Raw genomic sequence first — 25459 nt, 5'->3', positions numbered from 1 at the left:
TATTAGGCCGAAATTGGGTGGCCCTTTTGTTGTGGGCTGGACGATCCATTTTGCCCCCCATCATTTGCCTCCCGACTTCCGAGGTCGAGTCGCTCTTTAGCTCGGGCGAAGGAAGTAGCTGGACCATTGATCGTCCTGCGCTTCAGCCAAGTGCTCATGAAGATACATGCACCGAGTTGGATATACATGTCTTATTAGGGACCGATTGTGTTCGGTCGTACTTTGTAAGGCGAGCTTGAATGAGTTAGGTCGCCACATCAGCTGAAGAGGAAGCAGCTCTGGAAGCTCTTTTAATGCATTGCGTGTGCACTTCCTTTCGAAGTGTCGCTAGGTAGAACGCGAGGGGCCTCATTAATGCCCCATTTTTTGAGATTGCCTGCCATAATGATCGGCTTTTAGTGCTGCAATCTGGGGAGATTTGCTAAGACAACTTCGGGGCTTGCCGCGTGACAAAATTTGGCCGCTTCGTCATTTGGGGAAGTCGATCGGAGCCGTTGATGTAGGCTATATAAAGCTTTGGGAGAGACCTCCGGGGTCTCTATTTTCCTTCTTCTCTCCGTCCGCCGTCGTCCCATTTGAGTTTTTTGAAAAGCCTTTGGAGCATTTTGGAGCTTTTCGGCGAACCTCTTGGCGACCTTTCTCCTCTTATTTTCTCCGGTGAGACTCCTAGGTAGGTGTTTTCACCTTTTAGGTTGCCCGGAGGGGCTCCTTTTCTGTCTTCTTTTGCTTTGTTGTGAGCAAGGAGATGGGGTCGCCCTCGAGAGCCCTTATACTTGGTGCGGGCCCATCTCAAGCTCGGGTTTCTTCGTCGTCGTTGAAAGCCAAGCTCGATGGGAGTCATGACTCGTATGGGATTGACTCGGCTATGGGTGAAGAGAAGCTAGTCCAGATTCGGGCTCAGTTCTTTATTCCCTCCGGGTTCACCCTGGAGCTCCCAGGGCCTGGAGCTCGAGTAGATGATCCTCCTAAGGGTTGGATCATGGTGTACGCAGATATACTCCGAGAGGGGCTGAGGTTTTTCATGCATGGGTTCATGAACAAGCTCCTGGCGACTTATCACCTAGTCCCAGCGCAGCTTGCCCCAAATTCATGGAGGATGATAGTGGGTTTCCTCGTCCTGTGCCTTGCACATAATCTACCCTCCTCAGTTAATGTTTTTCGGAGATGCTTTATGTTGAAAGCCAACTCCGCGGATAAAGGGTGGTGGTACTTCTTCCCTCGAAAAGACTGCTCACTCTTATGAGGCGCGCCTTCCTCCATTCACGAGGGGAAGTGCAAATTCTTCTTTGTTTCCTCCGAGCGGCCGTGGGGGTTTGACCCAACCTGGAGTTCGCTGCAGGTCGCCGTTAATAATAGACCGCCCAAGTTATCGCAGCTCGAGCAGGCAACCTTAGATACGCTGCTCGGCCTGGAAGAAACTCCAGGGCTCCCCGACTTGCTTGCTGAGGAAGTCCTGGTGAATGTCGGCCTGAGCTCAACTCATCCCGAGGGATGCAGCTGCTTTTTTTTTTCTTTCTTCTCCCTTTTTGCATGGGATTCTGACTAAGTTTTGTCGTCAGAAATTGCAGGGATGCATCTTGTTGCAGGGACGGCGCTTTGGCCGGAGCCTCGCGCAACAACATAGCCCACATTAAGCTAGCAGAGAAAGAGGACCACGTTCCTCCCGAGGTATTGTCCACTTTGGGCGCTCCGGCCCGCGCGTCCAGCGCTGACGGGGGGAGACTGGTGCCCTCACGGGTTTGCCCTTCAAAAGGCACCTCGAGAGGAAAGGATTTCCACCCCCCATTTAAGGCATGGAACCTTTCCGTTACTAGTCGATGTGGGACTAAATTCAAGGCCCCCTCCCCTCCCCACAACATAGCCCCCCAGCGGGAAGGTTCCTTGCCGGTTTTTAACGCCGGGGGCCTCCACAGTCCTGAAGGGTAGTCAATGGAGGGAGGAGGCGCCCCTACCTGGCGCGCCATCTGTTGCGGGGACGGCGCTTTGGCCGGAGCCTCGCGCAACAACATAGCCCACATTAAGCTAGCAGAGAAAGAGGACCACGTTCCTCCCGAGGTATTGTCCGCTTTGGGCGCTCCGGCCCGCGCGTCCAGCGCTGACGGGGGGAGACTGGTGCCCTCACGGGTTTGCCCTTCAAAAGGTACCTCGAGAGGAAAGGATTTCCACCCCCCATTTAAGGCATGGAACCTTTCCGTTACTAGTCGATGTGGGACTAAATTCAAGGCCCCCTCCCCTCCCCACAACACATCTCGATCCCAAGGCTTTAATGGCTAAATACTGCAAGAGGGTGGCCGCCTCTGATGGAGCTCGGTCCGAGCAAAAGAAGAAAGCCCGGGTTACTGCGGGCTCCAGCGCTGGGCGGTGCCAGCTCGGCCTGAGCCCGAGCAGGTTAGTCCGATTGAAGCCAGGTCGCCCCCACAAGTAGCGGAAGGGCGCGTGGGTAAGCGGGCATTCGCAGCACCCGCTGAAGCTCGCAGCACCCGGAGGGTCGTCTGGGTATCTCCACCGAGTTCTGAGCCAAGGGACAGGCTCGGGGGTCGGTCCTCTTATGTGGCTGCAGCTTCGCCCAAAGTTCACCCCGAATGTGAGCTGTTTGAGGATGATGCGGCACTGGAGTCTAGCGAGGTCGCCTGCGAGGTCATCTGCTTCCGCATGACCGGGCTTAGCTGTTGGTGCTAGAGTTGCCTATGAGTGTCGGCAAAGCGTACACCGCCAGTATTTTGGTAAGTGATATCACTTCTGTGTAGATACTTAGCCTCGGCTAACTTTTGTTTTCTTGTGCCAGCTGCTCCATCTGGTCGATCTACTGGGGATCGCCACGACCAACTCCCGGGACACAACACTATCCATCTACCTTCAAATGGACAGTGTGACGGTAACAAAAAATTTTGAAGGTAAAGGCATTTGGACCCATACTACTCCAATTGTCTTTATTTTGATAATCTTTTGTTCGGCTAATCCAATGCTAATGGCATGCCCATGTATTTATCTCATCACTAGACTTGTCAAACAAGCTTCCTTGCATGCCTGTCTTTAGGATGCTTGCAAACAGACGCATATCATATCATACCACTTGATATAGGCATATTATACCATTTTGCTTGGTATGAGGCATACCATAGCACATCGATAGCTGCCAAGTAACAGTGTTGAGATATGTATCATATCGGTATAGGGTGAAAATCTTGATTAGAATTCAATCCAATGTACTTAGCCAACCATGCATGATTATCATTGCATATTTTACATGAACCAAAATAATATAAGAATTTGTATTTTATTTAGATAGGAATTGGTAATTGCTATGAATCCTTGGTAGGAGATGAATGTATAATTTCAGTATCTTGTTTTTTGAATAGAGCGGTTTAGACAAAATGATGCATTTGCATGTATTTTTGAGCTCATCTATTTTATACCTGGTCCAAGTTTAAAGTTTGATGAGCAACATTTTTTTGTTAATTACGGCATTTAGAGGTATGCGAGCTTCAACAATTTTTTAAGGAGGGTTTCTTGTCTTGAGTGCCTGTATGCAAAACGTATGCTCCCATGTACCTGTCACATGACAAAGATTATCGGACCTCCAGTGCGAAAGTTTGTGTCAATATTCCTTCATTGATCATTGCATAAGTATCTGGCATCATCCCTGGCCGTCCTCTATTTCTATTTAGATTACAGCAGGGTTGGCGGGTCGAGATAACAAATAAATGCTGTCATTCTTCATGCAACCAATTGAAGTGTTGGAATCTAATATCAGCCACCGCAGTTTTTGCTTCTAATGTTGGCACACCAACCGACGACAGCCAATGGAAGCCTGCACTGGAGCTAAAAGGCATGCATGTAGTGCTTACCCGAAATCCCAGTGCTCATATGCAATCCTACTTTAGGTTTTCGTTCATGCCTGTTGTCTCTTCAACTCCCTGGTGAAGTTCGGGGCATGGCTAAAGTGTTGCATAAAGAGAGAAGCATGCACCTACCCGGTGCTCATCTGAAATCCTAATTAGCCTTTCCGGTGTGCCTGTTGCCTCTTCAGCAGCATGGTGAAATACAGGGCACGGCTAAATATAGATCATAAAGAGAGAGAATCATGCAAACTGCTTGGTTATCAAACAGCTATATGGATAGGCACCCCACCTGCGCAGGTAACTGCATTTTCTTCGTTTTGAGGCAGCTCATGGCTGCCATCCAACGTAAGATCATACAATATGATCTGTATGTGTTATGTTCGTAATCGAAGGATCATAACTGAATGCCGCAGATATTAGAAACAGCATCCTGCTGGCTGCTCTATCAACTCGGGACGGGTAGTTTTCCAGCGCGCAGAACCTTTAAAACCACCAGTGGGCCGCATTTGGCCTCATTACCACATGAGCATATGATATATGAGTGGAAGACGATGATGATATCCTCCTCCGGTTAGAAGGCTAATACGATGCCCTATTATTTCATGATATCATGCATAAATTGAAAACAAAATACCATCATCATACACAGAGAGACACAGAGAAGCTAAGATCTTGAAATGAACGATGAGGGGCTGAATATCAATAGCAGACAACAAAAGCAAACAATGCAGGGATGTTCGAGTCAGGCATTCCTAAGAGCAAATTGATGTGAAATACGGAGGGGGAGAAAAAGGCTCCATCAGGAAGCAGTCCACATCATGCAGAACTGCCCCCACTGCATGGGTCTAGTTGTAATACATTAGCTGTCGAGCAGATGAGTGACTGGGATAGCCATCATACATTGCCTGGGAACCTCCAGACAAGAGACCTCCAGATACCTGTGCAGCAAGGCCATGCTGGCCAGCCAATGGCCCAGCAGCAGCAGCAGCAGCAGCCTGAGCCTGGTAAGCCAGCAGCTCTGCAGCTGTATAGCCTTGGTGGAGACCTGGCGTTTGTAACATTTGGAAAGGAGGAACCGGGGGTGGTAGAGGGTTGGAGGTTGTCCCCGGGGGGGTTGGCTTAGTACCCCATGAGCACTGCAGAAGATATTTCAAGATCGAAATGTTAAAGAGAAAAAAATATATCATGAGGGGAGTCTATTGATGAGAAACAAGCCTGCAATCTTGCACCCGAGCTTACTTTCACTGATTTCCCACATAGGATCCTTCCATTGGCCATTCGAATGGCTAAAGCAGCTTGTTCATGGGTTTGATATCTCACAAATCCAAATCCTTTCTCTCTCTGTATGCGCACTTCTTCAATAACACCGGCCCCTAGAAAGTGAAATTGGTGATGGAGCTCAGCTTGTGTCACCTGATACAGCCAACAAAAGATGCACTTGCAAGTGTCCAAAATAAAACATAATTTGAAAGAAAACAAGGGCTACCGGCTGGCAGGATATCTGTTTTTTAAATTGTAGGCAGATATAAAAGACAATAAAGATGGGGGAAGCATCCTTGCAGTATAGCCTATAACAGTAAATGATATGTACTTTACCTCATGAGCCAGGTTGCCAACATATACAGTTGTGTAGGCAGGATTATTTTCAGGAGGCTCATCATTTGCATTCTCCTGGCCTCCATCTGCCAGAATAAAACAAGTTTAGAAAATCACATCTACCTTTTTCTACTTTCATACCCATTCTAGTAAGAAAAAATTGGCGCATTTAGATTCTGCCCAACAATTGCAATTGGATCACGAGCAAGGAATCATGACAATGGAATTTGGTTTTTTCCAATCAAGGACCTATTTAGTCCAGCTGTCTGATCTTGTATAGAAGGATGTGGACATCTAACCTGCATTACCAGAATTTCCATTTGTCAATACAACAGCATTCTGATTATCATTGTTCTGTTTGTCCTCCCCAGCACTCTTGGTTGCCCAATTGCACCGTATTTGTCTGCTTCCAAGCCATTTACCTGGCAATCAGGAGATGATGTTAATCCACATTCACCCAAACAAAGAAACACTGATGCCAGATCCACCACATATAATCAAATAAATATTCACTATCCATTGCTCGATCTTTACCAGTCATGTCATTTATAGCATTCTGAGCATCCTGCAGAAAAGTATATAACTATGTTTTAGTAAACATATTGCGGGATCACTTCAGGAAATCTTTTGAGATTTCCTTTTTTTAATAAAGAAATCAGTAAAGATGAGGTAATCCCGCTAATCTAATAAATTAAATATGTGCACACACCAAGGACTGGCATTTACGTGGTAACCTTCACATTAACACCTGGACCACTATAATGGCCACTATCACCAGCAACAATGACAAGCACAAAAGAAAATTGTTCAGTTCTTGAACCAACCACCCAACTGAAGTCAGACAGAAGGCAACATATCAATATTAAACTGAATTGACTATAATCTTGAGGAATCCAGAGACAAATTGCATCATGAACCACTCTGGTATGCATTGCCCAATTAATCATATTTTTGAGCTGCACATACCTGCTGATTGCGGAAAGAAATAAATCCGAATCCTCTAGAGCGCCCTGTTTTGTTATCCCACATGACACGCGCATCACTGTCAGTCACACAAACGAACGTTCATTGGATATAGTTGAAAATGTGACATAACATGATGTATTTATTCATCATGCTGCTTCATGAAAATTTAAACACAAGGAACTAGCAACACTCAAAAAAATTACAACGTGGCTATTATCTTTTAATATGGAGTTCTATACTTTCAATCCGGAGATTAGTATCCAAAAATGCAAGGGACTTACGAACAACTGGGATATACTGAGAAACAGGCATAAAGAGTTGCATCAGTTACTTCAGGACTCAAATCCCCAACAAAAATATGGAAGTGTCCTTGTCAGCAAAAGAAAGTTATGTTAGAACAGATTACATGCTTAACATGCTTTAGAGAATGAGCTAGCCAACCCAAAATTGGCAGGAGTTAATCCAGGAGAAGAAGAAACATACCAGATGTATCTTCCCTCTGGCCACCAGCATATGCCCAATTCACCTTAATTGCCTGACCATATCTGCAAAACTTGGATCACAAAGTGGGTAAGAACAAAATATGAAAGAAAAACAATAACTATGGTGCATATTGATGATCTCGACGTTTCTTACATCTGGCGCCCATTCAATGACACAATTGCAAGAGCTGCTGACCTCCGATCATGATAATCAACAAATCCAAAAGATGACTGAAACAGAGACATAGTAATATATCAGTGACATCCATCCATAAAACATATCAATCAATAAATTTTGCAATCAGTTCATATTATCATCTGAACAATCAATCAACTGTAACTATTACTAAACTAGTAAAATGCCAGCCGAAGTTAACCAGAGTGCTCCAAGAGTTCTTCTCCGTGTGCAGAAATTAATAGGAAACTGATGGTGAGTTGGATCACTGATTTGCCATGAACAATGCTATCTAGATTAACTGATATCTTTATATAATTCCCATGCCATAAAACCCATACAGGGTACCATACCAACAAAACAACTTATTAAGAAATGAAAGAGACTGGTAAGAAAGCAATTGATTAGAGACAGTGCATGAGACATTGCAAGGATGACAGCAACGGCAAGGATGACATCAATATTCTCATTTTGATGTATAATTTCAACCTTATTTGTGACCCGTCATCATTCTTAGCCCTGAAACTGATATAACCCAAATCGGAATCAAGGAATATGCAATTTTGAGATGTTCAAGATGTTCAGGAGCACCCAAGGCAATATTTTGTATAAATTATTTCACAAGTATTACATATTCACTCATCTAGTGGTCATCTTTCTAATATGCAAATTTTGATGGTTGTGATTTATAAAAACGGACAGCATATATAGCATGGCAGAAGATTCTGGATGAAGAGTCAAATAAAATTGAGTTTATTTTATTTCACAATCGCAGGTACTAAGCAATGGACAAAAAATACAACGACCCAACTCGGAGAATTTTGTCATCTAAGTGGAAGGATATTGGTTTAAGTTCTAGGAATGACATTTTGTTCAGAGAATTTTTCATCAGATATTTGGATCCAAAGTCGTTTTTTTAAAATACGAATTCGGATCCAGATCTGGCAAGATTTATAAGTATATATCTGCATTCAGATCCAGATCCAGTCAAATATTAAAATTTCTATCAGAATCCAATCCAAATCAGATACAGGAATGGATGCCGTCGCATTTTATTCGACCCATTTTCAGCCCCATCTTAAACATAAGACATGTATTAAGCCATGCAACAAATGATATTATTTACATTAACTACATCATCTTAAATGAAAGTCATTATAGATTTTAGCATAACTTCTATGCACGTGAAAGAAAAAAAGGCTCATTTCCTTTATGTTAGAAATAAAAAGATGGACTAATGCATTTCATAAATAAAAAAAGATTGGTATAATCATGTCTTAGAAAATGAAAGCAAATTTAAATTTTTGTCATCTTGTTACCAAGCTTTTGCATGAAATCATGGAATTATTATTAGTAAAAATCAGCATGGTTGTAGCAATGGTAAATCATCAATAAAGGTATATTACATCTTATTTAGACTTGCATATGCTTGAATCCATAATGTTTCAAAACAAAGTTTGCGTCAAGTGACCAGATCCATAAATGCACATATTTGACTTCACAAAAAACAAGTAGGCCATGCCCCTCAGTCTAAAATGACAATGGCAATGGAAAAATCTGGTAAAAAAGACCGCAATAACTTGGAAAATGGATACTAAAAATAAAACAGCAAGATGCATGTAGTATCCACAATTCTATAAAACACGCCTTCTTGTAATGTTAGACTAACATAAAGGGATAAATTGTCAAATTGAAGTTTCGAAGAAATTCTTGCCATCCAACCCTCTGTAACCTAGCCCCGCTCTGCTTTTATGGATTGTCTATCCACAGATATGTAATCACTAACAATTTTCACTATGCCTATGAGGCTCTGGGCCCATGGAAGTCCACCCATATCAAACTTATATTTAAGGGCTTCCATGGTTGTTCCAGTCAAGGCTCCAATCTGTAGGAGCGAGAGCTGCCTTAGCGAGATAGATCTCAACAAAAAACTATTGAGTAATGCCAGCAAGTGATTGAGTTCAGTGAAGTTCCTCATATTGATATGGTAATATGGAGAAGAAAATTTGCTTGAAGCATGCACGAAGCCAAAAGCGCCCCTTGTTTCAAAGATAGGAGGATGGGTTATTCAAGTTTAATTTGATGGTCAGAGACGAATGAAAGCTAAGATGTGGTAATTAAGATTTCTCGGGAAATGAGAGATGTCTTCTATGTTACATGTAATATGTGGAAGTATCAATGTAATTTCATAGATCAATCTGAATGCTATACATCAAACGTGAAACTTTTCAGTTGCAATAAGATAGACCAATAAGATAGACTCCAACTTCAGCTTATGTTCAGAATTGATGGCACATTCTTCAATCATATGCAACTATAAAATGCTCATGCTAAAAGAAAAATTGGGCAAAAGTATAAGCTTTAGTCGTTGTTTGAAAAGGCTTATTTAAGGATCACCTTGCCTCGCACCAAGGAGAGAGATTCTCCAAAATGCTTAAAATCACTGACGCAACTTCACAATATGAAAGAAATAACATTAAAGGCCCATTTTTTAGTGGGTAAATATCATGGGAAAGTTGGTCAACTTTTCTATTGACCAATATACCCATATTCTCATACTTCTCTAGGTGAGCAAGTTATTTCCCATGGGTAGCATTTACCCATGGAAAAACAAATGACAAATTTATTATGTTACTGAAAGATAAAAAAATACTTTGATATATAATTTAACTATATAACATCAACCACGTTAACATTCTACATGGCAGTAGGGGTGGCAATTTATGATCCGACCCGTCAACCTGACCCGAGAACGACCTGTTTTAAGCAGGTTTGGGTTTGACATAAACGGATTTGGGTCGTAAATAGATCGAGGCACCTAAATCTGTTTATTAAATGGATTGGGTTCAGATTTAAACCTTTGACCCATTTAACCTATCCATTTAACCTGTTTGAAACTAGCTTAACCTGTTTCTGACCTATTTAACCCGACCTGCTAAACCTATGTAAATTCATTTAAACCATTAAAAACCCATCTAACTCGTTTAACCCATTTAACCTATTTAATAAATGGATTATGTGGATCGGATCGGGTTATCTGTTTAATAAACAGGTCAGATTCAAATTTAAAATTTTGACTTATTTGATAAATAGGTCGGATTTGGGTTGATGAATTTTTGACCTGACCTAACCCGTATCTGACCCGACTCGTATCTGACCCGACCCGACCCGATTTCCAGCCCTACATGGCAGTGGCGCAAAGGCTTTGGAGCAAGGCCCTGGTAAGTCTAAACTTAAGTGATGCTAGACTACCAAGACATAATTTTTGTACTTGATACTACATGGAAGCATATTCATAAATGGTGTTCAAGAAAATTTAAAATCAAGGATACTAATAATAATGGCATTAAACATTTTCTAAAACAATAATAAGGACATGATTGTGGTCCATAAACAAACCTTCTCTTTTCGAATAAGCTTGCATCCTTCAAGTGGACCAATACTTTGGAAAACTTCAGCAAGAAGGCTCTCTGTGACAGCTGGATGGATATTGCCCACATACCTAATTATCACAAAGCCATCAAAATATCAATATCGAAGCTAAAACAATGTAAAACATCAGAGAATAACACATGCCACATCATCCACTATTTCCAGCAACCCAACATTAATGATTTGAGACAACTAATTAGAGAAGGAGAAGACAAATATTCCAAAAACATATAACCAGTTCCAGTCGTGAACTCTTAAAACCGAGTTTTGCACTATTTGTCATGATAATACTCACACAACTTGATGACACCATGTGGCTCAAAAATGCAAAAAGAAAGAGGAAAATGGTAGGGAATAAGAAGAAAAAGGAAACTACTAAAATGAACTCACACACTGCGGCATGTAGATGGATCAAACCCTGGGGGGAGATTGCCACTTGGAACAGGCTCCATCTGCAAAATATGAAAGTAAAAAAGAAGAAAATAAAAAAAGGGAACCCTAGAGAATCTATAGACCACCCTAGAAAAAAGGGTAGTAAACAAAAAAAAGTTCCTAATAACATCATACACAATATTCTAGTGCCAAATCCACTTCACTAACCTATACCTAATAACAAGAAAATTGAGCAGCCAACAACAATTGCTCGATGTGAAAATAAATGATTCCTGTTACATGTCCACGTATAAACAATCTCATACATTTCTCAGTTACCACTCTATGAGACTTAAACAATAGAAGGTGTTCGACTTGTATTGAAGGCATTTACAAAATGAAAAAAAACAGCAATAATTTGCACTCCAAGTATTGATAAAGCTTGGAAAGCCTCCAAAGTAGCATCAAAAAAAAAAGAGCTAAGCTGCCAAGGGTGTACTCAACAATGTCCATCATAGCATAAATGAAATGTGTTTACCTAAAATAAATTATCTCAGATGATCATATGAATGAAAATGCATGTATCTTTCTACACATTTCTGCATGTGCAGGCATGTTCAGCAAACAAATCTAATATATATCAATAGTTTAGAGGACCAATAAATAAGGCATCTTTCTATATATTTTACACAATCACCCACCTTAAAACCGAAAATAAAATAGATATATTGCAAATTATCATTTAACAGAAGGCAGTCAAAATGCCACCATATAAAAATACGGTTAATATTGTCAGAATGTGTGCACCATTCAATAGCAGCTGGTCAGTAAGATGGTATGAATTCAAACACATTCTGCACCTGAAAAAAGAAAAAAGAGGAAAAAAGGAACACATATTTCGATTGGTGTATATTAAATGAAATAATTTTATGAATGGCTGATGCAAAATGAAGAGCATCTAAGGTTGCATTTGGTTGCAAAGAAAACTATGGAAAATGAAAAGGAAAACTAAGTCTTTTCCATGGAAATGGAAAAAATCCCCAAAAACTAATTATAAGCTTTCCAAATTTATTAGTTTTCTAACGAAACAGACAAGCAGAAAACTAGATTTTCCAAGAAAATAAGTTTTTCAAGCAGCTCTCCTTGCATCCAAACATACCCTAAGCCTCAATTTTCCAAGGAACACAAGGAAAAAGAGGCATGACAAAGGTGACGATCATGCAGGAAATCAACAACTAGCATTCTGTGGAATCAGATCAAAGCAGCCATCAACACGATCAAAGTATAGTCAAACAGTGAAATCCATCTAACTGGAAACGAGAACTGCAAAAGTTACTTGTAGGCTCACAGGAGATGCTAGCCAAAGATGAAGAAAACTATGATATGTCAAATGATGATAAAAATAAACTTGCTAGAAAATCAACATCCACAAGCTCAGGCAAAGAGAAACATAATATGTCTTGCGTCCTTGCATATTTAGCATCAAGAAGGCAGATGGATAAGTTTACATTAAAAGAACTAGATTTATGCAAAATCTTAAGATTCTTGGCATCAAATACAACAAAGTGGCTTACAAGTGACAAAAGTAGTACGTCATGGCCACACAAGAGCACCAGCCCAAACATACAATAAAAGAAATTATATGATAACAACAAAGCGCGCACACGAACAGAGGGATTAAGAAAACAGAAGGCCTGTAATACAAGGATCAGGTGGAGAATTAGATACAAGAACGACAAGCACGATGAAGATCACAAGATTTTAGGAACACATGCATCGAGAATGTAGAAAAACTGTAAGAGAAGAGGAAAGAGATCTGAACCTGAGACATGGCCGCAGCAAGAACGCCAGAATGGTAAAGATGCTGCTGCTGGAGCATCGCCTGCTGCATTAAGGCCTGCTGCTGGTTTAACCTTGGATTCATCTGTTTCTTGTCGGATCTTGGGGAAAGTCGGACCTGATCAACGGATCTTGCCAAGAAACCCTAGAGATCACGTATCGGACCGGACCGAATAACAAACTAGAAAAACAAACAACTGGGGGAGGATAAAAAAACCAAGAAAGAAGGGACGAAACCCTAGAAATAGCGGATTCCGAGAAGGAATTGAAAAGATCAGTGGGGAATTGAGGGGCGGAGAGAGGTTTCGAATCGGAGAAGGAAGAAAGAAACCCAAAATCAGATAATCGGATGGCAGGCCACGACGATGAGAAGACGAGGAAGCGAGAAGATCGGGGGAGAATTTGAAAGGGTATCAAGAATCAACGGGGCGGAGAGCGGATGCCGAATTTGCTCATAGATGGAAAAAATCGACGACGATCGAGAGCTGAACTCCGTATCAGCAGCAGGGACAAGAGAATCTCCGTCCGCTCTCTCTCTCTTTCCAATAAGCCAAGCGAGTGAGAACAAGAGCCAGGTGGGGAGAGCAAGAGACCCGGCTAACCCATTTATAGGGGGCAGACGGAGGAGGAGGAGGAGGTTGTTAGTTGGAGGAGTTTTTTTTATATTTTTACTTCGAGGAGTTAATTTCATGTTTGGAACGCCTGTACTCGACGCACATGAACCGACTCTGCCTCTTTCTTTTTTTTGATTTTTTATTTTTTTGAGGTCCAGTCATAGCCTAGTCATTCATAAGAAATAAGAACAAGAGGATAGCATGCATGCGAAACTCTATCTTTTTTCCGATAAAGATAAGCTTATCACTGTTAAGCAAAAAAAAAAGGAAAAAAGATAGCTTATCACTTAATTACAGGATGTAATAAAATTTAATGAAACACATGGGAAAATCGATCATAAAATCTTGTAAGTTGTAACCAACGTGGGCCAACATAGCCACTCAAAAAATCGATCATCTACGAGATAAACGTACTCAAAAAATCGAGAAGCGAACGGCACCTAAACTGGAACGTCGCCAACAGAAACATTCAAGTCGGGAGAGTTTCCTTTCAATAAGAGATAGATTTGTGCAATTTGACTTTGGAGGTATTTGTGCAAACTTGCATGTATAAAAATATACCCCTATGCATAGCATATAAAGAGATTATCATCCACTCCAGTCCCTCCAACTTCCTCTATCTCCTCTAACAAATCAAATCTCCGCCATGTACAAGATGATGCATGTATATCCTTAACCAGCATCAAAGTGTTTCGACAGAGGATTTAAGTTACGGGGCATGTCGAAGCGTAAACATCAGTATAAAGCAGATATGAGCATCTAAACAGCACCTTGACTGTGTTTGCCAAGAATTTGCCGAATGCATCTGAAAGACCAAGACAATTCTGTATCTGAGAAGAGAGAGTTGAGCATATGAACTCTGGCAATCCTTCTCATATTCATCACTTACATTCATGGGGTTGAAGTTAAGTACCCACCAGCATCATGAAAGGCAGCTATAATGGGCCATTCTCCCGCTTATCTCTGGCAACTAAATGGCATCGATCACCCCTTTTACAAACTACATTCCCTTGCTACTGTCAAGAAGGCCGACACAGCAACCTGAACGAGACTTGGTTAAACAAATGAGCAAAAGCAGACATCATCTCCAACGCTTCCTACAGAAGATTCAGCCATTGAGGAACATAACATTCAGTTCTCAGGTCCTGAATTCCATAACCAGCAAAACTTGAGAAAAACACATTCCATTAATCCGGGAAAGAACAGAGTCTATAAATAACAATAATTGCTTCAATGTGCATATCCATCCCCAGATAATCCTAAATCGTTTCCAAGCAGAAGCTATGCTTCTCACTCAATACAATTTCCAGTCATAAGCTTCACTGCCTAGTGCCTAGACAAACCGACAGAAATATTTAAGATAATTGGATGAGAGAGAGAGGAATTGGCGTAGGCTATGGTGATTCTCAAGTCAAAATCTTGCACTGGTAAGCAATGAATGTTGTAAGAGACTGACATGCCATGGGGACTGCGGCACATGATATAAAGTTTAGGGACCCACCCCAGCAAGCTCTTTCTCCGATGTTGACAGCACTAGTTTCTGGGACTGCATTGCAAAGAAAATGTTTAGACTCTCTTTAAAATCACCTCAAGATATTGTATACTTTAAAATAATAAAGATTCTCAATGTCTAGTTTGTCCTAATGTTTAATTTTGGAAAACAAAAAGATTTGCAAATAGTTGTTCCAAAACATCCGAATAGCATGTATTTAATTTTCTAAACAAAGGTTTGCCATAAGTGCATGTGAATGGAGACACAATATTGCAGAGGGAAGTAATGAAACACTCACCACAGTTAAATCCTTCTCGTGCTTAGGTATGAAGGCAGTATCTACTTTTCCATTTCTGAAGTCCTACAATTCCATAGGCATGCATTTAAAACAAGTTAGAAATTAGAAGTTCTGGCTTGTGATTGTCTCTGTATTTATCTGGATCTATTAGGCACAAACTCCTGCAGTATGCAACTCAGAATCTTCATACCTCAACATCAAGAATTAGCTTATGGTATTCAATGGTTGTAGGAATTCCTGCAGAAGGATGAAACTGATGATCAGTTATAGAGCACAAAATAAATGCAATTATCATAAAAACGAGAGTGCACTCCCTTACAAATTCTCCATAACTATCATACACTAAAATAGTGAAAGTAAAGGATGGTCGAAGTAGTTAAATGAGGAAGCCCTATAGCTACCGCTGTAGACTGTTTGCTACTTTCCTACATTCTGGTAGTAGCGTGGATCTCAAAATCCTCTGGAAGGTATAGCTTTTTTCTGTAAAGTATTGCATCTACAGATTGTCATATGTTATATAAGGAAAATACTATTATCCTTCCATCGAGAACAAAGCACAATAATGCAGAAACAGTGAGATATGAATTGGGGGAAAATGAGAGCAAAGCTAGTTTATAAACACAAAGACCTACTAAAACACAGCCATTAAATTTGAAGTAAAAGATAGGCCGGGAGAGGCAAGAGAGGGACTTTATAACAAGTTACAAAGCCCAAAGAAACTACTTGCATCTTCAACAGATTACAAGTAGCTCAAAATCATTTAATGGAGCTAATATGCTCGCAGAATTCTGGTGCATCCACTAGGTAGGGTTCCTTATATGTGATAACATATTGCGTAAAGTATTCATCAAGAACTACTCAAGCTAATGTTAAATATCCTTTAGTTCACTAAGCTCTTTACAAGCCTGCTAACCTGTTATTATGGTGTCATCGAGAGCTCTTTTCATCCGCTCTATTGCTTTCTCCCTGGTTGGTGCCCACACAATAAGCTAAATGACATAGCACAATTGTTAGAACAATACAAGTGATTTTGAGCAAAAAAATTCCAGCAAAAATAATAGCTGCTGAAGGTAGGAGCAGATTAACTTTGTTTGCAGCATTATGCTGAAGTCTTTGCAAGAGAATCTTTCATTAGTATGGAAATGAATATTAAGATGTTTTTGTTGTGTAAAATATAAATGGCAAGCAAGAAATATATGAGTACCTTTCCTAGCAAGGAGTCATAGCTTGGAGGAACCACATAGCCTGGATAAACATGACTATCCATTCTCACAAATGGACCTCCAGATGGCAAGTATGATGTGATCTTTCCTAAAATTTCAATAGTTATAAAAGTGTTAAACATATAGATAAGTCATGACGATAAATTTATCAGAAGTTAGAGACTTGTTCATGTAATAATGAAAGTACACTTGTCGGCAAACATTAAAAATGGGGTAACAAGATAAGGAATCAGCATAACAAGAGCATTAGAAGGAAAATTCTTTTTACAAATCAAATGACATCACCGCAATCTGTTATCCAATTGAAACTTCAAAGGCAAAATGCAGGCATAACTAACATACTCACAAGGGTACAGTATGAAAGTTAAACTGAAATATCATCTTAAAACTCATGCCAACTTCAACCTGTGTCTAATAACTAAGTTTCCCCTGCCATTGTTATTGAGAGAGAGAGAGAGACCTGGCCCTGGGCGAAATCCTTTGAAGGCATCCTCTGCATTAATACGGCACTCAATTGAATGTCCCCTCAGAACAATGTCTTCCTGCAGGTGGCGAATATTATCAGGTATAATGAACCCAAGCCGTAATCAATTATCATAATGAACTTTGAAAAACAAGGATTACCTGTTTGTACGTCAGTCTCTCTCCAAGAGCAACTCGAAGTTGTTCTTCAATCAAATCAGTTGAAGAAATCATTTCAGTGACTGGGTGCTCTACCTGGTTTTTATCATGGAAAAAGGAAAAGATTTATATGCGAAACATGAAGCAACTTCACAAGAAACGAGCATGAATCATTGGGATCCATACCTGGATCCTCGTGTTCATTTCCATGAAGTAGAAGGAACCTCTTTCATCCAAGAGAAATTCTACAGTTCCAACACCAATGTAACCTATAGATGCAGCAGCTGCTACAGCTGCATCCCCCATAGCTTTGCGTAGTTCAGGGGTCAATGCAGGTGATGGAGCTTCTTCTAGGAGCTTCTGATTCCTTCTCTGTCATACACATCACAAGTCAACTAATTAATATAACAATAAAATTTTATATGTCGTGAGCTGGGTATGGTGTTCATGAACGGTAAACATCTTTATAAATGAAAATCATTACAGAATACTATAAAAACTTATCCGTGATAACATAAAAAGAGATTTCTTGCACTGATATTTTTCATATCTATGTAGGCAAAAATGTTAAATAAGTGAATTACTTCTATAAGGTGAGACTACTGATTTTAAAGTTGATCCAATTAACAGCTTGTAGTTACTCAAGATAAAGAGAGGCAAGTTCCTGTTGTCAGGTAGATTATTGCACAATATTTGTCATGTTCTAGTCTTTCCCTATCTATGCTTCTGCAAAGTAATGTCAAAAATTGGAGCTTGGATACTTACAGCATTGTCACATAGCTTGGGCGACAGATTACCATGTAATTGTCTGTCAGAATATTTGTGCTTGTAGTGCAACATTATGCATGCATTGAAGCTTCTAAAGTAGGAGGCAGTTCTTGTATCAGAAACAAAAGGGAACAGTAGGAGCCAACTGGCACTAGGACTGATTTCCAATATGGTTCATAATAGGCATGGAAAGAGCAACTGAATTAATAAAGTCTCAGTGATTTCCTCCATCTTTTTGGACCTTTCTTTGTTTTCGGCAATTTACATTCTTCTTTGAGCCAACCCGGATCAAGTCGATATTACCATTTACCCAAATATCTAGAAAGTGCAGGGTCATACGTGCAAAAATTGGATGACAACACCCCTCTTTGATGCAAAGATTCATGTTTGATGTCTGACTTCTTGCAAGAAGAGAAAAGGTTGGAGAAAAGACTGTCTCTATCAGTGTCAATGATATGGATATCCATCACAATCAGATCTTCACTTTTTAGACTTCAATGCAATGAAAATATCAATATGTTATTGCAGTAAAATGAAAAATGAAGAAGAGAGATGAATTTTACAGTTCTCAGAAATTGTTAATTGAAGGTTCAGCTTATCTATTCAACTTAAAAAGTATATAAAGTCAGAGATCAGGTGTTTTTTCTCGATTATTGTATCTGTTCATTCTACCTGCCAAATTAGTTGATTCAGTCATGAGTCAAGCTGCAGGAGTTTTTTCAAGACTTGCTCCATTTAATGATAGGAGGCAAATAATGATCATGGATGAAGTACCTGAATACTGCAATCACGCTCCCCAAAATGAACAACATTTCCGTACTTGTCTGCAAGAATCTGTGAAGCAAAACATGGGAGCTTTACAGTCACACAATTTTTAGAGTTATTCATTGTGCAATTCTCATATTTTTCATCATATAATCATGCAAAGAATTTGTTAGTGATTGATTACATAAATCTAATATTCTTTGCCAAAAAATTTCAGCGCTATTAAAAGGAAAGGGATAAAATGTATATTTTTGAGCTTTTGATGATACACTGGTACAAAAAGACAGATATGCAAGCATGTATACATGCATACACACACAAAAAACACATGATTAATTCTTTTTTCTTGCAAATAGTTATTCCATAATGGGCTTTATTTAGTCGTAACAGTTACTTGCTGATGATTTATTGTTTCCCTCATCAAATTTACAATTTCACATGTTTTAACAAATTGCAGAATTTAGCTTTAGACAGATTAATCCTGCATCTTGACCATGAGAGAATATTTTGCATTGGTTCTAAACGTATCTTAAACATCCAATAATAGCGATATCAGCCATACCAGATCTGTAAGAGTAAATCAGCAATTTTTTAACAAGAAGTTTTTCTATTAAAAAGCCACAATCAGTCATGGATGATTAAACAATTTACTCCCATACCAAAAGCTTCCAAATAATCTTTAACTGTACATTCCGGTTTGATATAGAAAATCAATTCGGCGATTTTGGAGTTACTATTCTAATCAAGACAAGATGTATTTTCTGATATTGTCAACCACGTTCATTTTAAGTTCAATTACTTCAAAAACTTAGAATCACATATCCAAATGCAATTTCTCCAAATTTTTAAGATGTACAAGATAGATAAAATATGCATTTTACCTGGAACTCAATGTGCCTTGGATTCTGGATGTATTTCTCCAGGTAAACCCCATCATTTCCAAAAGCCGCAGCTGCCTCACTCTTAGCTTGCTGCATGTATTTATTGATTTTAGTTTAAAACAAAAACTACAATAAGGTCCATGTTTCAAAGTTTCCCAACTGTCTGAACAAGAAAAAAATGGCAAAGCCATTGTGTGTGTGCAACCAATCTCAAATTCTCAATGAATTAGGCATATGATCTACCTGGAGCAACTTTACAAACTCTTCAGGTTCATGAGCTAGACGCATTCCACGCCCTCCACCACCAGCAGTTGCCTACAAAGTAGTAGAAAGGGAACTCATGACATGATGAAACCATTCTAAAGAGCAATTTATGCTAAGATAGTGAAAAGGTTTTGGTTTCTATCTCCACCCAGTTGGTTTCTGGACACACAGAAGTGTTCTACAAACTTAAATCCAGACCACAGAATGCAGTCTGTAAAGAAATCCTTGCATAGCTCCACAAGAATCCCAGAGGCTAGCTCACAGGGAGTTGACAGGAACCTAATACAGTGTGAAAAATACAGCTGCAACATCATTGACATAAAGGTGGGATAATGTCTTCTAAAAATTTAAACCATACTCTGGAAGAATTAAACCAATAGCGGACATGAGCGTGTTTGATCCAAGGTGATCAATAGCGGTATCAGACCCTACACTAGTAGCTTACCCTATGGGTTGGTCAGGATGGTATCCCCACACACACTGCTGGAGACGAGAGCAGTTGTACCATATGTCCATACAGTATCATATTGAGGCCCCATCAAAGTTCGTTGTCTCGATACCGGGCTCCATACTAGTACCATCCTGTTATAAAGTTGATATGCGGTATAACACAACAAGATTTGGTGTACCAAGTATCGGTACAGTATGGTACCACGTACCAGTTCAGTATTGGTACAGTACCATACCGATCGGAATGACAAACCTCGGGCCCCGTAAAGTACGGGTACGTTATTGTATTCGCACAGAAAACATTTGTTTGATCAACATCAAGACAAGCAAAATGCTGGTGGGGAAAAAAAAATTATGCTTTGCAAACACCAAAGACTTAACTCTAAGGTTGAGTAACATCATCACAAGTGCTAAAACATGTAATGAAAGTAAGATTTTGTAATAGGCCACACAAATTGGACTTCTAGTTTTGGAATCAATTTCTCCTAATATTTTTGAGAGAAGAATAAAATGACAAATAACGATGTGTCTTCTTATCAGAACCAAAGCTCTTCCTGTGCTATTATAAGAATGTTCAATTGCCCCTCATGTTATTGCTTTCTATAGCAAGTGGTGGTTCAGTACGTTGTTAAATTATGAACGATCGTATGAACCAAATACTATTGTTGTTAAAACAAAACTAAGGAAAACAAGATACCTTGATCATCACGGGGAAACCAATGTCATGTGCAAGCTTGACAGCCTCCTCGGTGGACTGCAACATTCAGCAGTGTTAGCAATCAGAATGCAAATCAGAAATAATTATAATGACAGATCCAGGTTCTGACAATGAAGCGGTCCAGGAAATTTAACAGCAAACCAAGATACACATAAAATTGTTTGTGTACCTGTAACAGTCCATCACTTCCAGGTACGGTTGGGACGCCTGCTTTCTTCATAGTTTCTCTGGCTGTAGATTTATCGCCCATGACTCGAATGCTGTCAGGCTGGAGAAGGATAGTCAAACAACCAAATCTCATATTCATTAGGAAAGTAAAAAGAGGTTTTTAATTTTTTAACAGCCAAAAAGTAAGATTATAAGGCTAACAGAGAAAATAATCTTAAGGAATAGCTTTATACACCTTGAAGCCAAGGAAACCATTTTTTCCATCAACACAATAAAAAGAAGAAGAAGAAGAAGAAGAATGAGCAAACACTAGCATTTTATCATCTACTGCACTTTCAAGAGCGATAAGTTTTTTAATTTAGAATCTGTTGTAAAATTAAGATATATGATTACAGGGTTCATCTGAATGTCTCATAGAATCTACATAGGTTGCATGCTAAAATTTGGCAGTTGAACTTGTGGGCAAGGTGCCACATTTGATTAGATAAGAGGACAGATATTTAAGCATTACAATACCATGCATGAGACCACCATCAGATCTGTACCATACATGGCACACCAACATATTTCAGCATTCTTGTGACATGATGAACAATCATATTCCTCCATTTTGCATGTTTTAAAAGGTCTTTTCCTCCTTTACAATTAATGAAGATGAGCCTTGGCGCAATGGTAAGGTTGCTCTATTGTGATCTAAAGCCTATTGTTTTGAAACATGGAAACAGCCTCTTCACGCAAGGGGTAAGGCTGCGTATATCTAACCCATCCAAATCCTACAATGGTGGGAGCCTCGTACACCAGGCTGCCCTTTTTAGTTGTATGCAAAAGAAAACAATAATTCTAGGGAGATTTCTCCCACGCTCTCTTGAACTACCAAAGAAATTCTAGAGTGGCATGAGTGTAACGTCTTGCGCAAACACTAAAGCATGGTCACTCATCACATAAACTGAAACAGCGGATTCAAGAAAGAAGCAATGCCAAAGGCAACCTCCCTTATCACGTAACTTACTTCCAAGAGATACCATGTCTACCTTACCACTATGAGATTTCCACTATTTGCAATTAGTGCTCTCAAATATGAGATAAAATTGGAACAAATTTGTCCAATATCAGAATAATATTTGACAATCTAAAAACTCTAGAACCGGGGCTTGCCCTAGTGGTCACACCCTTTTTCTTAGCAACCAAGGATTCTGGGAAACAAGAAATTGTATGAAAATTGGCAGTCTACTTTATTTGTCCTTATAAAGAACATAATTTCATACACTATCTGTTTGTGAAAAAGACAACTTACATTGGGCCCAATAAAGTTGATTCCATGCTCTTTGCATATATCAACAAAGCCAGCATTCTCAGCCAGGAAACCATATCCAGGATGCAACATAGTGCACCCCCGGCTAACAGCAGCAGATAAAACATTTGGAATAAATAAATACCTGTTAAACAGAAAGGAAGATATGAAATTATCAAAGATGAATTACTTTTCAACACATAACATGTGACAGCAAAAGACTTAATAAAGAAAACATTTAAACCATCAACATGTAATAGAATAAAAAAAAAATGTTTGGACACAAGAATAGAAAGATTTTGTATTTGGTTTACAGTTAAGAACACTAGCTACTTGGCCAATGCTGAAAAAGAAAGGCATCACTTACGATTGACTGCTTGGTGCTTCACCGATGCACACTGCCTCATCTGCAAGTCGCACATGAAGAGCATCCTGATCTATTGTAGAGTGCACAGCAACACAGGGAATCCCCATCTCATGTGCGGTTCGAATCACTCGGACCGCAATTTCCCCTCTATTTGCCACAAGAATCTTCTCATCATGGCAAGTTGCATTCAGCGCTCCTCCATTTTTTTTTGATTTCCAGATCGTGCAAGCAGCTCTTTGCCTTGGAAAGCTTATCTTGCGAAAGTTTGGATCAATTCCCACCATAAAGCTGCATTGAGAGCTCCTAATTCCTCTGGCAGGTCTGATGAATAACCCCTTTTGGCACAAACATCGTAAATTTAGATTAATGATAATTAAGCCAAATGCATAGTAGAGTAAATTCGTGACTCTTTAGGGAAAGTGCCAAAACATGAAACTAAAGATGAAAGGCAAAACAAATAGAGGGTTTGACATCTAAAACAAAGCAGCATTGATGCAGCAGATCGTGTCAGCCATGAGCAGTTCAAAAAAAAAAACATTTCAATTAATCAATACTTCTAATCAGCATTGTATATCGCCTCCTGGTCTTTGAGGAAAGCCAAATGCTTAAACGAGACGAGCTCAACGCAGTTCAAAACTATGTAAGCATCATACATGACGCAAGAAAAAGCTTTCGAGGATCCTAAATCAGCAAGAAAGATTTAGATTGAACAAAAGGAGATGACTGTTTTTGGATCGAAGCACCAAATCAAGCAAAAACGAAGCATAAACCAACAAAAGTAGCACAATACTGGCCCGGAAATGGTTATGCGAAACGCCAAACGAATCAGGGAAAAAATAATACTAATGATGTAAAGAGGAAAAATCACGAGCTTGACGAGGCTTCCTCTACTGCCGCAAACACTGCCCCGAGACTCTTCTCTATAGAAAAGGTCTTTCGATTAGGAGACCAGATTCTCATTGAAATAACCACAACGACACCAGATAGGTCCCAAATCCAGAACTAAAGTCCGCCCAAATCAAAGGAATCTAAGCAACGGGTAGCGACTTACAGGAGGCGAGCAGCCCGACTTGCAAGCGATCATCGAGTCCATACTGGGACCAAATCCCGAGACAGAACGGGAAAAAAATACTAGTGATCTCAGTTCGAGCAGAGAAAGAAGGCTCTCCGGCAATCAAATCCGCGAAATGGTCGGAAAGAGATCGCCGGATCTGAAGAGAAGAGCACCTGTAGGGGATGAGAGCTATCGAAGGATTGGAAGGAAGGGAGGAGAAGAAATGGGTTCCGAAGGGAGGGGGAGGAAAGAATTAAATCGGGAGGAGAGCAGGAGGTGAGGATCGATGACATCGAGAGGGAGTAGGGGCTGGAGCGTTGGAAGCTCCGCCGTTTTTCGGATTTTCTCGAGGGTTCATCGGGCTCCGTTGTGCGGCTGATGATGGACGGGTTTGATCCGATGAGCGTCAGCTAGTCCAAGTGTCCAACTCGCTTCCCGCTGCTTGAGTTTTGACCAGGGGATGGTACTTAATAGTCCGATCCGTAAATCCGTTTCACAAAATTTGGTATAAGTAGATTTGGATGATAAACGACTCAATTCATCTGGTTCTGATTGTTAAATAATTTAAATTTAAATTTTATCTCATTTAATTTATTTTGATCTATTTAATAATTAAATGGAATCATAATTTAATTTATTTAACTTATTTAAAATTTAATTAATCTATTTAAAATTTACTTAACATATTTTTTACATATTTAATTCAATTTATTTAGAATTTAACTTATTTAAATCTATTTAATTTATAAAAAAAATAATCTGACTTGCCCTGTTTTAATAAATAGGTTATATGGATCGATTTATTTGCTTAATAAATATGTCAAATTCAACATATCCGATCCAATTCGATTGTCACCTCCAATTTTGATGCTAGAAAGTGTCTTAAGAGGCCTCCCACTGCAAAAACCAAATCAGCTCCCCGTCAATCTTACATGCAATGTTGTCTCATTTCATAGTTTATTTCCGCCATGGGAAATCCTAAATCTATCATGTATTGTGCTGAACCTTATTGTAGCAGGCAGCAACGGGTGCCTGCTTGAATGAGACCTCCAGGTGTCGCAACCAAAGGCGCGGGTAGGTTTGCATATGTGCCCCATTCACTCCGGCGCCCGAACCTTCCCCGGCGTAGCATGCGGCATCGTCCGGTTATCATGCCACTTCGATTCTTTTCACGCCACATTATTGGATGACGATGGTAAAGCTTGTGATTGCGTCCAAGAAGCCGCGATGCACGCCATGTACTGCATGCTGCAACGATGAGAATTAGTATGGTGTTCGACGGACGATGTATGTTCTCCTCCGAGGAGGTTGTAATTTCCATGCTCTTGTGATGCACATGCGAGTGGTGTATGTATATTTGCCCCCGGTACCTGTCACTGGTTTTATTGCAATACAACTACTAGCTTCTCGTTTTATCAAAAAAATATAGCATAGATTTGGTTACACGCGATCACAAGAAGCTGCCCGGCAAGACTGGCTCCTTTCGTGCGGTCCATCTACTTAGGGGCAAAACCGTTTCTTACGGCATGAATATCAGCATCATTGGCGGAGCGAGTAAGAGAGACGCTGCTGTATTGTGGGCTTAAACTAGGCCAGTATTTTTATACATCTTTATCCAAAAAAAAGGCCGGGCACATCATGCGCAGCAACTATATAACCATGCAATAGTCGCTCAACATGCACAACTAGCTCTAATTGTTCTACAACGTAATTTATAACTATGCCAGAGTTATAACCATTTTTTTAATAAGCTTTAACCGCTTTAAATATGCTAAGGAAAC

The 25459-nt window shown here is 39.9% G+C and overlaps 2 protein-coding genes across 3 annotated transcripts; both read right to left on the bottom strand.

The window, feature by feature from the left end:
- Nucleotides 1-4514: 4514 nt before the first annotated feature.
- LOC103715545 (RNA-binding protein 208-like) lies at nt 4515-13387 on the bottom strand. 2 transcript variants are annotated; one of them, XM_008803215.6, is made up of 12 exons: nt 12688-13387; nt 10884-10945; nt 10461-10563; nt 7041-7117; nt 6888-6949; nt 6686-6773; nt 6405-6480; nt 5973-6003; nt 5738-5860; nt 5439-5524; nt 5082-5255; nt 4515-4978 (listed from the first exon to the last, which is right to left on the bottom strand). In XM_008803215.6, the coding sequence occupies exons 1-12, from the start codon at nt 12787-12789 to the stop codon at nt 4688-4690; spliced, it is 1275 nt and encodes a 424-aa protein (XP_008801437.3). In that variant the 5' UTR covers nt 12790-13387; the 3' UTR covers nt 4515-4687. The 2 variants fall into 2 exon arrangements, with proteins under 2 accessions (XP_008801437.3, XP_088563974.1); XM_088707848.2 differs by lacking the exon at nt 12688-13387 and adding an exon at nt 12440-12592.
- Nucleotides 13388-14486: 1099 nt separating this feature from the next.
- LOC103715544 (biotin carboxylase 2, chloroplastic) lies at nt 14487-24118 on the bottom strand. Its single transcript, XM_008803213.6, has 16 exons — nt 23676-24118; nt 22625-22959; nt 22261-22402; nt 20968-21066; nt 20778-20834; nt 19610-19681; nt 19367-19456; nt 18495-18554; nt 17139-17324; nt 16956-17048; nt 16792-16873; nt 16313-16419; nt 16022-16097; nt 15299-15345; nt 15109-15171; nt 14487-14864 (listed from the first exon to the last, which is right to left on the bottom strand). Exons 1-16 carry the CDS (start codon nt 23715-23717, stop codon nt 14808-14810), a joined length of 1608 nt encoding a protein of 535 aa, XP_008801435.1. The 5' UTR covers nt 23718-24118; the 3' UTR covers nt 14487-14807.
- Nucleotides 24119-25459: the final 1341 nt, after the last annotated feature.

The sequence above is a fragment of the Phoenix dactylifera genome, chromosome 11 (assembly GCF_051530095.1).
Source record: "Phoenix dactylifera cultivar Ajwa chromosome 11, Ajwa_hap1_PhDact_Kaust_v1.1, whole genome shotgun sequence".
Lineage (NCBI taxonomy): Eukaryota > Viridiplantae > Streptophyta > Magnoliopsida > Arecales > Arecaceae > Phoenix > Phoenix dactylifera.
Note: the sequence above shows the minus strand (reverse complement) of the source record. Positions and strands in the feature narration are given on the sequence as shown.